General features: G+C 44.0%; 1 protein-coding gene across 4 annotated transcripts in view; it reads left to right on the forward strand.

The window, feature by feature from the left end:
* Window positions 1-17381, forward strand: part of LOC123758831 (FYVE, RhoGEF and PH domain-containing protein 2) — a 231117-nt gene that overhangs the window by 200631 nt on the left and 13105 nt on the right. For 3 of the 4 annotated variants that reach the window (XM_069334608.1, XM_069334606.1, XM_069334607.1), the window contains one exon: window positions 16766-16979. In XM_069334608.1, the coding sequence (XP_069190709.1) occupies window positions 16766-16979 (214 nt within the window). Of the gene's footprint in view, window positions 1-6763; window positions 10578-16765; window positions 16980-17381 lie in introns of those variants that run through there. The other variant, XM_045743563.2, reaches the window with a different exon arrangement.

The following is a 17381-nucleotide window of genomic DNA, read 5'->3' on the forward strand; positions in this document are numbered from 1 at the left end:
CCCCTTGTGTGAGCCCTGACCCCCCCCACCCCCTAGTGTGACCCCTGGCCCCCCACCCCTGGCATATTCCAATATTGGTCTGGCATATGAGATATGTAAGGAATCAATCAGAACCTTTTATACGTTTCCGAAGGCAGTTGTTATGATACCTGATACTTGGTTGATGGGGTTTTGGGGGTTCTTCTACTCCCCAAGCCCGGGCCGAGGCCAGGCTTGACTTGTGAGAGTTTGGTCCACCAGGCTGTTGCTTGGAGCGGCCCGCAGGCCCACATACCCACCACAGCCCGGTTAGTCTGGCACGTTTTTAAGAAAACAGTCTAGTTTTCCCTTGAAGATGTCCACGGTTGTTCCGGCAATATTTCTTATAGTCGCTGGGAGGACGTTGATGTTTCAACGTCAATGATGTTTTCAACATCAGAAGACGCGGACCTCTGATGTTTATACAGTGTTCTCTGATTGTGCCTGTGGCACCTCTGCTCTTCACTGGTTCTATTCTGCATTTTCTTCCATATCGTTCACTCCAGCATGTTGTTATTTTACTGTGTAGATTTTTGGATTTGTTTGCCGCCCTTGGCAAACATAAATCTATACTTTAATATAGATTTAACGTTCGTTCTACAATATTGGTGTCAGATATATGCACTGTGCAGTATCATGAAAGTTTCCTTATTGAGATTCCTGAAGATTGTTTTGTATTCACCAGCCTTGTCAGTCAGATGGTACGGACATTTTCTTGTCTTGTTCTTCAGGTGACAGGCTCGGTGTAATATCCACCTACACGTTTCTTTCCTTTGTTCTTTTCTGCTTTTGAAAACTGTTTCCATCTCAGGTCGTGCGACAACATTGGCATCCTAACTCCAGTTCTCATCCTTATCACCTTGCATTTACTAGCGATGAACTCAAGTAGCCAATTGTCATATTGGCATAGTGTCATATTGTAATTCTCTCTTATTTTTTTTTTTTTAGCTAATATCAACTTGAAAGTAATTCTCTCCAGTATGGGTCCGTACAGTACTCCTTGAGAGAGTCTTTTTGTTGCGTCTTCTAACCATTGTCCACTTCCTGGTACACCAGGGAGTTAGGAGAGCGGTAAGTTTTTTTTTTTTTTTATTATTATTATTTTCTACCACAGACGTGGCCAGACATTTACAATGCTAACCAGCATATATACATTTTCTTCTGTCCTCCATGGACAGGGTTAGAGAAGTGTTAAACATATAGTTCAAGGGTTTATTGAACACTCAACCACAGAAGGTGATTCGGTGCTTTTAAAATGCTAAGCTAACCTACATACGTAAATACATAGATACACAGATTTACGTATGCCCTACATAAAGTGTTTGATGTGTCTTTTACATAGTGTCATTAATGTACATTTACAAAGGTGAAATGTAATTCTGATCAGCTTCCATATATACTTTATATCCATACATATACATACACACACACATATACATACATATATACACACATGCATTCATATACATTTGTCTCATTTACTCTGACAGGGTGAGATAGCTGATAAAGAAACTAGTGTGCAATTAAGCATTTAATCACTGAAGGTGATGAGGGTGCTTTTACAAGCTCAGGTTATATAGTTACATCATATATATACATTGTATAATTGATATATTTCATGGTCAGTCTTGGGTACAAGTCCAATATATCATCAAGTGTTCCAGTACTCATATAGTAATTACAGAGTTCAGCATACCTTAGCCCAGGAGGGCGAAAGTCAGTCAATATGGGACACTCTACAATATAATGTTTAAGAGAGTGCATGTTTTATCTTTCACAAAGTTGACACATTGTGTACTCGACATTTGGGTTTTGAGAAAGCTGCCAGATACGTCTATATCCCAGGCGTATTCTGGCCACTATAACATCACATTGCCGGGTTCTTGTTCTATTAGTCCCATATGTGAATATCTCCTCACGATATCTATCATAATATTTAATGCTACAACTTTCAGGTCTTTGTGAATTTGTTAGGTCGGTGAGATCTTCATTAGATATTTGTTTAAGTATTCTCTTTGTCACTGCTAATGAAACACCCATATCAATTTCTACCACTGGTTTTCTGCAGGCTGTCTTTGCAAGCATATCAACAGTGTCATGCCTTGAGATGCCAACATGTGATGGTATCCATAGGAATTTAATTTCAAATCTGTTTTCTTTAGCACCTAAAACATTCATTCGAATATCACTATTTTCTGGGTGTCACTACTATGTGCATTCAATGCCAGGAGTGCACTCTGCGAGTCACAGTATATGAGTCCACTGCCTTTGTCTTTTAAAAATTCAGTGGCAAGGTATATGCCTGCAAGTTCGGTTTGAGTTGTACTTGCCCAGTCATTGACGCGCTTCATTGCTGTATGTACGAGAGAAGATTGTTCAAATATGTTGCATGCACATCCGGTACATCGTCCACCTTCTTCTACAGAGCCGTCGGTATAGCACTGATACACATCGTTACCCATACTCTGAGTACTTTCAGTGATGCTTTTCAGTGTTAACTGTTTTAATAATGTAGTGTGCACACTATCTTTCTTGGGCGGATTTACAAAATCAACTGATAGATCCCAATTATCCCATGGAGTAATTGGTTGATTAATCATTAGTTGAGTTGGGTACATATTTAATATTTTGATGGAGTTGGCTACCTTGTAGAACCAATATACATAATCAGATTTCGTTCTTCTATAGACCTCAGGTGAGTGCAGCATATTAGAAAGTTTAGCTCGAAACTTCATGTGTTGTCTAGATCTACTCAATGCCTTCACGCCGAAAACTGTGCTAATAGACAAAATTCTCTCACTTATGGTAGGTAATTTTAACTCTGCTCTCATATTAACTATTCTCGTGGACTTTGGAGCCCCAAGGATGAGACGCATAGCTTCGTAAGTGTAAGAGGTAGAGGCGTCAGAGGGGAGGAGAAGGATGGCAGCTAGGAGAGTTGATGTGTTGAGTTGTATTACGGAGTGACGGAGACCTCTTGAAACCACACGACCATCAGTAACCGGACACTCCCGGCTGACACCCGTGACGTTGACAGCTGGCCGCTGCTGCTGCTGCTGCTCCTCGGTGGTGAGCCCACTCAACTCTCCCCCAACACAAGCATGGGGATCACTCTTTCTCACCTGGCGATTTTTGTACCTTATATATGATGCGAAGTTAGTGGTCTTACTTTTAAATTTAAAATAAGGTGGTTTTCGGTATTTTTTAACGTGATTGTCAGGCTTTTTCGTACATACATTCAAGGGAAGCAGAGAGGTAGTACCAGAATGTCAGCATAAACATCTAGGAATCGATAAAAGATGGGTGTGAATGACCAAGTTGGTAGGCTGAATAGGATGGAAAATTACAGGTATGTGAAATTGCTCAGTGAATGAATACCTTTCACTGAGTTCCAGGTGTTGAAACTAAAGCCCGAGTACCTGATTGACGCCGGAGAGAGTACACCACTTGCCGAAAAAATGAGACATAAAAAGTGCCACTTTTATGTCAGCATTGTTAATACAGAAGCAACTTAAGGAGCTAGATGTAACAGAGACAGTACCTCTCCAAGAGTACTGAGAGAGGCTCCACAAGCACTATACAGAGAGCTGCCTGATAGCTGGAAAACAGCATGTGTTGTACCTATATACAAAACGGGAAACACCAGTGTTGAATTATCTGGAGCGATAAGCATGCAGGTAAGCCGTCTGGGAACAATGTGTAATCAGGTTTTCTCCTAAGAAACTATAATTATTAAAAATAAAAAGTATTATTTGTGAATTTACGTTTTCGAGGTCAACACGCATCTTTTTTTTTAGTAAGACAAATTCATATAAATACCAGACTTGGTACATTCTACACTCGTGTAGTTTAGGATCTTTTGTAAATGTTTGCAAAAATGCCATTGTTGAAATATTAAATAGCGGAGTTTTGAACTTGTGTGGTTTACTCCCAGCGCCTCTCACACAAATATTAAATGTTCCCCGAAAAAGATTCTGTAAAAACGGAGCAGTTTCTCGAACTTGTTTACAAAGTTAGGATGTCTTTAATAACAAGTTGGGGATAGAGTTAGTCGGTTAATCAACTCGCTCCTTTCTGTGGGGATGGGATGGGGGCGGTGGAATCCTTTTTAGACTAATTAGATAGTAACAATTATAATGTATAATTGAACTACGATTCAATTACGATACTACTACGACACATCGTCGTCTCCCCCATCTTCTGGCGCTTGGTTTTGTCGTCTTTTCTTCAGCTATGTTATTGTGACTTGTCGTCTGCGTCTGAACTTCGATTATTAAATTATTAGGATAACCTATAACACTATAGTGAACCTAATTACCTATTAAAACAACCCACAGCTGAACACGGTGGTAGCATGTGACACACCACAGCTGAACACGGTGGTAGCATGTGACAACCCACAGCTGAACACGGTGGTAGCATGTGACAACCCACAGCTGAACACGGTGGTAGCATGTGACAACCCACAGCTGAACACGGTGGTAGCATGTGACAACCCACAGCTGAACACGGTGGTAGCATGTGACAACCCACAGCTGAACACGGTGGTAGCATGTGACACACCACAGCTGAACACGGTGGTAGCCTATGACACACCACAGCTGAACACGGTGGTAGCCTGTGACACACCACACGTAAGCTTTATAATATTGTCTGAACCGTTTATGAACATCAGCTGCAGATGTTCTGCTCTTGTTGCGTAGACAAAAATGCGAGCAATAATTATAATTGATAGTCATAATTGGTACATTTTCGCCAAGGAAAAGAAGCAAAAATTAAAAAAAAAATGGTGTTACTAGTGTGCGTGCGTGGACGCGCGCATGCATGCTTCTGCTAGAGCTACAGTCCCGTCTGCTTCACCTTTATCTTATATTCTCCAAATATTTTCTCATCTGTTTCTTGAATTTGTGCGTAAGCTAAAATGCGTATCATCTTGCCCTGCCTGCGATCGGAATAATGCAATTATAGTTTTCCATATGTTAAATCCTTTCAGGCGTATGAAGGTAGATATACTATCGCCTTAGTTATTTCTTCTAAATTTGTCTGCTGATTTTAGTTTAATATTTTATATCCCGCTGGTCTACACATGGGCCCTGGAAACTCGTATGGTAGGTAGCCTCATGGTAGCCGCCCCCCCCCCTCCCTCCCTCGCCTTCACAACCAAGCAATGTACATTTCACACTAAGTTGATCAAGTTAAAGTTTCGCAGTTATTGACCCTGTTGCATATGTAATTTTGTTGATTCATTTTGTTTAGTTGTTATAGATTCGGCTACTGGGAACAAAAAGTTCCAAGTAGCACGGGCTATGGTGAGCCCGTATTGGATTTATCTGGCACAGGAGCGCGGCTGTAACTCTGCATTTTATTTTACATTGTAACTGGTGTTTTAATTTTGCAAAACTGAAGTGATGTCCCGTTTTCTATTTGTTGGTCTTCGATTAGGTTAGGTTCGGGTAATTTAGTACATCAATTTAGTGACTTTGTAAACTCTCGAGAGGAAGGTCAGTACTTCGACCTCTGCCCTTCACAATCATTTTCCTAGCTACACTCTCGCTTTTGTCCTACCTTCCCCCTCCCTCCCTCCCGCCTCCAAGCATTTATATTGGCTGGGGATGATAGTTGTAGCTGTGCTTGTCCACCACAGTGTGCTTGTCCACCACACTGTGCGTGACTGGTGGATGTGTAGCAGCACTGTGGTGTGAAGAGCCGAGTGACTAGTAACGTCCTGCCCTTTTATTGACCCTCCAATTGTCGCTTCCACTTCAGCCTTGACACCTGGCGCTCGTCGCACCTTGTGTGCTGCCTGCTGCACCACGCACCTTGTGTGCTGCCTGCTGCACCACACACCTTGTGTGCTGCCTGCTGCACCACACACCTTGTGTGCTGCCTGCTGCTCCACACACCTTGTGTGCTGCCTGCTGCACCACACACCTTGTGTGCTGCCTGCTGCTCCACACACCTTGTGTGCTGCCTGCTGCTCCACACACCTTGTGTGCTGCCTGCTGCTCCACGCACCTTGTGTGCTGCCTGCTGCACCACACACCTTGTGTGCTGCCTGCTGCACCACACACCTTGTGTGCTGCCTGCTGCTCCACACACCTTGTGTGCTGCCTGCTGCACCACGCACCTTGTGTGCTGCCTGCTGCTCCACACACCTTGTGTGCTGCCTGCTGCACCACACACCTGACACCATGAACTCCACATCACACACCACCTCTCATTAAAGCGTGTTCAATAAGCTTCTGTAAACAAAATCAGCCTCCTTGCAGTGTTGGTGGGAGTAGTCACACTGGGCACACGTGGGTCGCAGGTCACAGCTGGCCGTGTTGTTGGGGCAGGTCAGTCACAGCCTAGTGATCCACTATTCCCACCTCGTTTAACTAACCCCGCTGCGAGGTTTAGGAAGGCAGCCCGTTAAGCAAACTTCCACCTCTTTCATGTGAACAAGTTGATCAAATTAAACACTTCCAGCTTCCCGAATGTTGTGTTCAACACCTTTACTATTTGACTTGGAACACCAATAGGCTTCTTGTAGATCATTCTCCGGTGTCTTCTAGGTGGCACTTCCGTTAAGTTGCTTCATGTCTCGTGCAGAGACGTAATGCTCCAAGTTCCAGAATGCCCCAGTCCCGGTATTACGAAGTCCCTGGTTGCGTAGTTATCCATTAAATGATATAGTGTATAAGGAATCCCGTTGATAAGAACATCCTGTGGGTCGGAGGCAGACGACAGGAAGAGCACAAGTCAGATAGCCAGTGATACTGTCTGACTGCTCTCAGTGTTGTGTGGGCTGCTGCCTGCTGGGACTCCCACCCCTACAGGATAACTCTTCTGTCTAGAACCTCAGTCCTCGGTCTCGAATATTAGAATTATTTGGTGGGTCGCCTACAAGAAGCACGTACCGCTGCTAGTCGACTGTGCTCGAGGCGGAGTTTCGTGGGCTTGAGTGTCACCGTAACGAATATTTGCGCAACGAAACGAGTTGTTTTTGTTTTCGAGACGAGAGATCGTGATAAATGAATTATGTTGGTTGTTATTCTCAAATTTATAATGAAGTGGTGACAGTGGAACATGTCATAACAACCCATTTGAAAAGATATGAAAATATAAACTAATCTCACTGATACAGCTTGTTTTGAAATGCAATACTAAAAATTGTTTAAAAACCAGCAGTATATCAGCCTTAGCGGAAGCAACATGATGTACACCAGTGTGTGATAAATACCCCGGGAGCCAGTCGGGAGAGCAGAACATAGGGGTAAAGTTCAGCCACGGGTGATAAGTATTAAAGAGTGAGGGAGGTGACGGATCCCCCGCGGCAGCACTAGGCTACAGCCAGCGACCTTGATAACGTCCAGTGCGCCGTGTTAGATATAAACGTGAATATCGTAGGTCTTGCCACAGTACATACAGAGAGAACTAAATGAAAGGAGAAAATACGTGTAAACATATTAGTAAATACTGATAAACTGTAGCTACGAAATGTTGTTGTAAATCCTGATGAACTTAGCGATAGCGTGTGCAAGGAAGTGATGCAGCGGATGGCTAGTGTTGTCGTAGCTGCTGCAGCAGTTGAATGGCGTAAGATGACCTATGGAGGGCATCGCCAGCATTACGTCTCTTCCCAGCCAGCGAGACCTTGCTGGCAAGGAGCTCCTGGGCCAGCCACGGGGCGCCGCCAACCCTCTCCCTGCTCCCGCTCACATAAAAGGTTGCTTACGCCCGCTGCTAAAAGACGGATCCTTTAAAGAAGGTAACTTTGGTGACGGCAGTGATCAGGTGAGCGGGCATGACCAGCCTGGGAGCCATCACCGGGCTCCTGGAGATGCCTCGGTAACCAGCAAGACAGGAGTAGCAGCGCAGAACACCGCTCATAAGAAAATTAGTGAGTATGCATCCCGCGCGGTCAGTGGCAGTCCCGAGGCATGGAAGAAATATATTAGCGGCCTCGTCAACGAAGAAATTCCCTCTAGCAATGGAGATAAAGATGAACTTCAGTGTCCTAATACGTGTCAGTCTGTCACAGGTAACGTCAAATATGAACAAGACGATTTGAACATTACTGATGAGGATGATAGTGAAAGACCAATTAATAGTGAGAAAGATGATAGGGACATTGGAGTAGGTAATGTAGAAGTAGAAAGTGGTGTTAGAAACATCGAAGAGAGAGTGGGAATCAACGAAGATTCCGACAACACTCTTGTCGATGTTTCCAGCAGGAGTGATGGAAACCTCGGAGGAAGTGTTGGAATGTGCGTCCAAAACATCGCAGTGGGTGTGGAAAGCATACCAGGAAGCGCCGGACACATCAGGGGGAGTATTGAAAACATCTTAGGCAGTCTTGGAAACATTGGAGGGAGTCTCGGAAACATCTTAGGAAGTTTCGGAAACATCGCAGAAACTTTCGGAAACATCGGAGGGAGTGTCGAAAACATCGTAGGAAGTCTTCGAAACATCGGAGAAAGTGATAGAAACATCGGAGGGAGTGTCGGAAACATCGGAGAAAGTGATAAAAACATCGGAGGGAGTGTCGGAAACATCGGAGGAAGTGTCGGAAACATCGGAGGAAGTGTCGGAAACATCGGAGGAAGTGTCGGAAACATCGGAGGAAGTGTCGGAAACATCGGAGGAAGTGTCGGAAACATCGGAGGAAGTGTCGGAAACATCGGAGGAAGTGTCGGAAACATCGGAGGAAGTGTCGGAAACATCGGAGGAAGTGTCGGAAACATCGGAGGAAGTGTCGGAAACATCGGAGGAAGTGTCGGAAACATCGGAGGAAGTGTCGGAAACATCGGAGGAAGTGTCGGAAACATCGGAGGAAGTGTCGGAAACATCAGAGGGAGTGTCGGAAACATCGGAGGAAGTGTCGGAAACATCGGAGGAAGTGTCGGAAACATCGTAGGAAGTGTCGGAAACATCGGAGGAAGTGTCGGAAACATCGGAGGAAGTGTCGGAAACATCGGAGGAAGTGTCGGAAACATCGGAGGAAGTGTCGGAAACATCGGAGGAAGTGTCGGAAACATCAGAGGGAGTGTCGATAAAGTCAGTCGCAGTGTAAAACACATAGGAGGCAGTGACGGAAATATTGGAGGCAGTGGTTGGAGGTTTGGGGGCAGTCTCAGGAAATTTGGAAGCAGTTTGAGGAGATTTGGCAGCGACAGCAAGATCAAATGCTCAGGCAAGACCAGAAACACAGAGCTTAAGCTAACAGCAAGTAACGGGAAAACCAGAAATAGTAGCGGGAAAATCAACAGTGTAACTGAAGACGAGGAAAATGGTGGTTGTTGCGGATTCCCAGCCAGGGGTAGAGATGTTGCTGGGGGTTCCCGAGCCAGGGGTGGAGATGTTGCTGGGGGTTCCCGAGCCAGGAGTGGAGATGTTGCTGGGGGTTCCCGAGCCAAGGGTGGTGATGCACCCAGCCGTGGAGGAAAGAGGAACAAGTCTGAAGGTAGTGAGCCTGAAGAAACGAAAGCAGATAGATTACACAAGAAAATGTCAAGTGGGGGCAATAAGGTTGGTCGCGCCTTCTCCTTCAGCCCAGCCTCCAGGAGTAAACCTTCCCCTGCCAGCGTCCCTGCAGTGAACAGAATCTTCGGAAGGTTTTCTTTTCGGAAATCCAGCTCAATCTTTTCGACCTTCAGTCAATTTCTTGCCTCTTATATCTTTAAACCCTCCTTGAGAAAGTCGAGCGATCCCTCACCCTTAAGAACGGAAGATAACATTGATAAAAACGAGGAGGAGAAAGGAAGGGAAGAAATCCAGCGGTGCGCGGAGCAAAGAGATGGCGCGGTGGTCACTGCAGAGGCGTGTCTGGACGCTGAGACGCAGCGAAACGTTGAGAGAGGAAGTGAGAGTGAGGGTGGAGCGGGTCAAGTACACGCTGGAGAGGAAGTAAAGTGTTGTAGTGTGGGACGTGCTGATGGTAACGAACTGTCTCACAATAACAATGAAACCTCAAAACCAGATAGAGACAACACAATGCATTTGTGTCTTTTTGGCGACAACGACAGTAATGACGATGTGTTTCGTGCGTCGGATGTGAAAGGTGGTGAAGACAAGGTAGGAGAGCTGGCGAGGGAAGACGAGAACAGTTCCACGCAAAGCGCGGTAGAAAACTATGAAGAATACGTAATCGGCACTGGATGGGTGAAGAAGAGGGTCTCCCAGATCGAGAGACAAATATCCGTCAAGAAGATGGAGGAACAGCAAAAGTTGGTAAGACAGAAGAGTACTACAACCACCTTGTCCTACAGGAGCGGCGACGGTAAGACCTCGACCTCATCAGATGACACAGCCACGCTCACCGAAGACCAAGATGAGGGAAGAAGAAGTGCAGATGAAGAAGTTGAAAACAATAAACCGCACGGTGAAGACGAGAACAAGTCCGGGGAGAGTGACGACAGCGACACCGAGGTAGAGGACGACGAAATGGGGGATGTCGTGTTGCTGAGGTCGAAGTCCAGGGGTCAGGTTGCCTCCTTGTACCGGTACTCTGACTGTCCCACCTCACTCTACCGGTACTCAGCCATTCGCCCTAGGACGGTCATCATCGGCTTGGGGTAGGTACCAGAATGGTGGCAGTTGGTGTGTAGTAGGTATCGTTGGGATGGTAAGTGGTCCAGAGCAGGTACCGCTATTCTCAAATGTGCGCACCTACATGTGCTAATCTCCATCTTTTTCTCAGCCCATCCTCCTAAACTGAAAGTACTTATAGTAACTATTTGGTGGAAAGCACCAATACTGTAAATAGTGATGGACCGCCAGAAACTTGAATTTTGCATTACTGAATTTGGAAAACCAGAAACATAAGACCTAGCCTAATGTCTTCTAGCAATCCTTGGCCTATCACACAATCCTGGCCCCAATATAGTACACGTGTGTGCTATACTAGGCCTAGGAATATTTGTTTGGTTTTTAGCTGTATTTTCACGGACTATAAAATTGAGTACAAAAAGAGGTTTACTGGTGTTCCATCAGTACGTATTGGTACTTTCCACTAAATAGTTACTATAAGTACTATCATTTATGATATCTTTCTTCCCCGTTCCTTCGTTCTTCCAGTGTGGTCGTGGCTAGTTCTCAGTTTTTCTTCACAACTCGATCCTCTAAGCTCAGGAATGAACCTTGTTTACATATCTTTGGACATTTTCTAGTTATGTGCTAGGTGGAGGTTACGTTTTTGGGGGCTGTATACTCCCAAGTTTGGCTCACGTAGGCTGCTTGATACCTGCATTATGTAGACTAGGCTATAGCTGTAGTAGGCAGTATGTAGTGTTCGACTGGCTCTGTTCTCCAAGTTCCTGATGGCTATCCAGACGTTGTTTGTCACAGGCGGCCGGTGTTGTTTTGGTAGTAAGTGGTCTAGGGTAAGAACACAAGAATAAGTGACTCAAAAGGCCTATATTGACCAATGCGGGTCAACGCCTACTTATAACCAACCCCACACTCTCGTGTATTTCTCCAAACCCATGTTTGAAGCATTCTAACAAGTTTGTTATTGCTAGTGCTTCCTAACTGTAAATACAGATCTGTAACCCTATTTCTGAACCAGTATTTACCCATTTTTTGTAAATCTAAACTTACCCATTTTTTCGTGTTTTGTATTTATATTTGTTACACCTTATTTATGTCGACTTATAAAAGGTAGTGTGTGGTGGTGGTGATCTCCCGTTTTCTATTAGTAGGTCCTCGGTTAGGTTAGTTACGGTCAATTTAAAACACCACTTTGTCCGTTGACAGCTGGAGATGACGTTCTGGGTAATGGGTCTAGGGCAAGTACCCATATAATAAGAAAACTTACGTAGCCAACAACGGCTGACAGTTCCTGCAAGAGGTACTATAGGTAACGGAGTCTGGTGAAATAAGTAATTAATGTTCCAGAGAATGAGTGTGTAGTTATGGGAGGTGGATAGTGAAGTTATAAAGAGGTAGTTTAGTCAAGCAAGGCAGCAGCAATAGGAGGGTGAAGAGCGCCCGGGACCGTCCATGCTGTGTGTGTGTCCTCATGCCATTTGTCTTCCTGTGTTTGGTGTCCTTTCTCTTGTTTGTTTAACCCATAACGTCATAACCCGTAGTGCGCTCGTTTTCACCCACGAATGTGTAGGGGAAAGTGAGATAGAACAGCAAAACAAGTTAGAAACCTGACCGGGAATCGAACAGGTTCCCGAACTTCCCAACCATGTTAAAGACAGTACCTCTCTCAACCAGTTTAAGATAAAAACTAAACACTACCTAATAAATTCCCTGTAACCTACCTCACTCCTCTATTGTCAACCCATGTCCGTTATTTTCTTTTTTTTTTTAATCAACACTGTTTGTCAACCTATTGTATTTGTGCTGCTTTTTCAGTCATGTTCCCCCTTTTTTTTTTATCTTTATTTGTATTTGTTCTCAACACTTTTTATTCTTTATGCTCAATTAGTATTAAGTTCTAGATATTAATGTTTTTCTTGCCCGAAACGCATTGCGTAATAGTGGCTTTAGGCTTAGTATGTACTAGCTCTATCTATATATCAATCCATTAATGTAACATCACTTGTATGTATATACCTTACCTGAATAAACATCTGAATCTGACATCTGAATCTAACAGGGTTCTTATTGCCCAAGCTTGCGGGGTTGAGCTTCGGCTCTTTGGTTCCGTCCTTCAATTTTCAATAGACTGGTGTACAGATTCCCGAGCCTACTGGGCTCTATCATATCTACATTTGAAACTGTATGGAGTCTGTGTGTATGCGTATGCACATATACATACACACAGGCTTCCTGCTCCCGACAAGCGAATTTTTATCATAACCGCGTCTCGCATTTGCCAGGTGTCGGGAGACATCATCCAAGAGATAAAAGATGAAAATAGTGAAATAAGGTTAAAGATATTAAAAATATGTAAATACCTCCGTCCATTCGTTACATCATTAACACAGATTACAAATGTAGACCTCTCCTTCCCTTTCCTGCTCCCCTTACTCTCGGCCCCCCCCCCCCCCTCTTCTCTCTCATTATCTTGCCTACTGCCTTCCTCAGACCTCCCGTCCTGTATCACCTTCCTCAACAAACTTTGCACAAGTGAAGCGGCTTTGACAGACTTGGCAGCCCTTGAGACACTGTCGCAGCTCGAGGCGCATCGACTTGTTGAGGATTCCAGCAAACTTGGAGGTTGTACGAACGTCTGTTTGTACGAGTTTGTAATTGTTTTACTTTTAAGATCGATCATTTAGTCGTTTATTGCACTGACTACTCCGCCATGTTTATCATATTTACATTTAAAACTGTATATCAAGTTAACTTTCTACTCGATATTTTTATTTAGCATTTTAGGCCGAAGAAATAATCTGACAGTTCTGGGTCATTTGTGTATCTTGTTTCTATCCATGTTGCACCAGACTCTCGTTCCTCACTTTGAACACTGATTCTTTATCTGCTTTATCGGCTCCCCTTAAAATCGTTACCATGTTACCGCTGGCCTTTCTGCTCCAGTGTGGCGAGGTCCAGTTTCCTCACCCAGTCTTTATAATCCTTCACTCTGGAACTAATCTTGATGCGCATCACTGGACCTTCCCATATACTGTTTTGAGCGTTTTCATGTTGGTGTTCTGTGACAGGCTGCATACTCAGGGGTGAGATCACGTGTGCGTTTTATATAGCATTCTACAGACTTAGCTTGTCAAAGCTCCTTTAAGTTAGCTGCCAACTTAGAGTACACCGTCAGCAATATTATGTTTGTGTCACTGGCGTCAGGGTTGGGGTTGTGTCCACTCGTAGGTCATTCTTCTCTGCATCTGGGAGTCTGTACTCGACAGTTCCTATCCCAAGAACTCAGCAGTTATCCATTTCGAAGTTCAGTAGCTATTTTTCAGACTATCTGTGGAGTGTGTTGACCATTTTGCTTACACTTGAGCCTTTTCTTCTGAACCTCACCATGGTTGACTCAGCATCTGAAAACACTGACGTGAAATGAAGTCTTGACTGTCAGCTCGTGCGTGCCGACCCGTCCACGGCGCCTAGTACAGCTCTCTTTGCGGTAGTTAAGCTCCGTTCCCCCCGTCTCGACCTTCAATCGACTGGTATACAGGTTCCCCGCGTCTTCTGGTCAGTCTTGTCTATTTTGAAGCTGTGTTCGTGGGGGTATTCGTCTTCAACAAGAGAGTTTACAGAATCGATCAGTGACACGCCATATATTGCCAAACATCACATGAGAGAGAGATGGTGTTGCTCTTTTGTAAATAATGTTGTCTATGTCGTGCTGAACGATGCCAGTGACCACAAATGTGGAACAGAAGTTTAAATATTAGCTATGGGGCATAGACCCCATAGCCTAATATTTGGACTCGTCGGATTGCGAATCCAAAACGAAGATAGGCTCAAGGAAATAATAGTTGATGATGTGTGGTTGCAAAGTGCCAGTATTGCTGTGTAGGATTTATAATTGCAAATGTTCAGCAGTGTGTACTTGCGGGGTGTAGGTGGGAGAGTAAAGCTAGCTTGAGATTGATCAGATTGAATAATGCGGGGAAGATAAACTGACTAGTGATTGGTGAGGGGATACTTGCGGGAGGGAAATCTGGCTTGTGATTGGTGACGGAGATAGGTGCGGGGAAGAAAACGCTGGTTTGTGATTGGTGAGAGATGACTGGAGCTCGAGAGACGTTAACATTGATTGTTTGGCCAGGGTCAGTTGTGATCCGTAGGTAGTTGGGGTGTAGCCGGTGTGACGCACAAGTTAACCTGACAAATAGAGGCTGGTGAACTTCCTCATCGACCCCAACTGGAGTTGCTGGCATCGTCTCCAGGTAAACTCTAGATATAGATGCTGAGCTTCTGGTAAAGAATACGGGTTTATTGTCTTTTATAACATAAGTTCCTTGGGAAAACAAATCTGCTCATACGCGTGTTCCCCCCTCTCGTGTTTGTTGTTCTCTCCCTCGGGAAATCAAAAGACAGGCGGTGCCCACAGCATGGCTAGTTTTTAGATAGGACACTGTCTATCAGATTACCTGATAGACAGGATACAACGTGTCTGGTAAGTTACTTGATAGACCGCCACCAGCGAGCCTGTTTACTTGGTATCGGAAGTCTCCACAAAACTTAACAGAAATAGCATTACCGCCTAAGTTATATTCACTGAGGTTCCGGCCTACGCAGGAACATAAGAAGTAATATTGCAGTATGGTTATTTACTCGGTGTGCTGCAGGAACACTGAGGTAGGCATACCGGGCCAAGCGAGACAGGTCCTATTTACACCCAACTGTTTTCACTCGTGTATTTATCTTACTTTTAGACCTTACGAAGGTATTTGTTTTAGTGATGCTTGTTGGCAGTTTGTTCCACTCATCTATGACTGTTAAGCCTATTCTTTGCAAATCAAAATTCGTATAATTTACATGTCTTTTCTAGTTCCAGTCTGACAATAATTTTAACACCTCGATAATATTCTCTTTGTTGATATCTTTTATTCATGTGTACTTCAGTCATATTTATCCTTGTTCTAAACATTTCAATGGAATGTAACATGTGCTACAGTCCAGCTTCGCAAAAAAGTTTACACGCTGGGATTAACATTGTCATCTTACGTCATATTTTTCAAATAAATTGTTAGTTCTTTAGTCGTTGACATGGGCAGACGTGTTTCCCAAGGTTCTCTTGTTGTAAAATTAACGGGTTCAGTCTTACTGATGGCTTACGGCGAGATTTTTTCCCGGGCTTTGTTAGAGCTAATTCAGTTCAGTTACTCATTGTAGAAGTCAACAAAGTGAGAGATGAAGTACGTCAAGTGACGAAGTGCTTAGAGACATTGTGAGGAGGAGGAGCATACACATGCAGAAAAACTGCAACAAGATAAGGTATAACGATGCCATGTAAGTCGAGCAGAATAGCTGGAAGCTCATTGGGAAAATCAGAGCGAGGCCTCTCAGTAGGATAACCATAAAGAGGTCAGCAGCAGAGTCATTCAGCCAGTTCTCTGTGCTGCAGGAGGCAAACTTACGCAGGGATCTAGCAGTAAGGCGACAAAACGGTTTCAACAAAAAGGTAGGATAATCATGGAAGTAATTATCAAATGATATGTAGACAGGTCTTTTGTTGAAAGGATACACGTAGTAGAATTAGCTGCTCCATGCTTCCTCTCTGAGGTCAAGATCACCATAATAAATACCCACTTGTAAAGCCATGCTGCCAGTTATATATTACATTTTTTCAAGGTCATTGCGAATTTAGCTTGCTATTAATGTCTCAAGTAGTTTGCCTGTAATGGATGTTAGGCTAATTAGGTGGGAGTTAGAAAGCAGAAATCTCTCCTTTTTTACGAACTGGGCCCACTAGCCCACTCCATGCTGTTGAGATAACTTCACAGTTAATTTATATATTAGAGAGATTTATACATTAGAGAGATTTGTTAATGGGCTACGGAACTATTCATCAATTATTATTATTAGTGTAATGAAATTTGTAACGTTGGTGGAAGCAGCAGAATACCTGGCACACTAATGAAAGCCTAGCCAACGTTGGGTTACTGTCCGTTATCACCGTTGCTTGCAGATGACGTGTATTATGTTAGCCTTTCAAAGTCCCCTTCCCACAGTTGATTCTTTAAGACTGGCAAATATCTTGTCAGGGCGTTCTAGTTTCTTTCTACCATCGATGCATTTACTTTACTTCCAAAGCTTTACATACGGCACATACATAAATATGTTTCTTGAGAGGGAAGCAGCTCCTGAGTAAGATTGATGTTATCGGCGAGTCGCTCCTCAGGGTGTGTACAGAGACGCAGTTCTTCAGGGGATCCTTCGGTGACGGCGTGAGTGAGACTGAGAGTGAAGATGAGGAGGAGGATGCGGCGCCTATCACCAGCCTCACTACGCCCTCAACACCCCGCCCACAGTCTCGCCCACCATCCCCCTCCAGGACCTCACGCCCACATTCCCCACTCTCTGACATGGACACGGAGTCCAAGAGGAATTCTCAGGTACAGGAAGAAAGCGTGACAGTGTATATTAGTGAACCTTGCAGTAGCTGTCTGTATCACAGTGTGTGTGTGTGTGTGTGTGTGTGTGTGTGTGTGTGTGTGTGTTGAACATTGCAGTAGCTGTCTGTATCAGTGTGCGAGTACGTTCAACATTGCAGTTGATGCCTGAATTGTAAAAAGCATTAATTATTGACATTTAATAACGTTGGAGATGTAATTTTCTTTATTTCTACTGGTCAGTATATATATACAGTATATTGTAAGTTCAAAACACATGATTTATGACAAAATTAAAAAAAAATGCGGGATTGTATATTATGTGTGTGCTAATTCATCAGTAATTGATCAGTGTGTCGTGTCATGATGAAAGTTTTTTTTTTTTAATTTTCAAGTAACTGAAGG

Source organism: Procambarus clarkii, chromosome 31 (assembly GCF_040958095.1).
Source record: "Procambarus clarkii isolate CNS0578487 chromosome 31, FALCON_Pclarkii_2.0, whole genome shotgun sequence".
Classification (NCBI taxonomy): domain Eukaryota; kingdom Metazoa; phylum Arthropoda; class Malacostraca; order Decapoda; family Cambaridae; genus Procambarus; species Procambarus clarkii.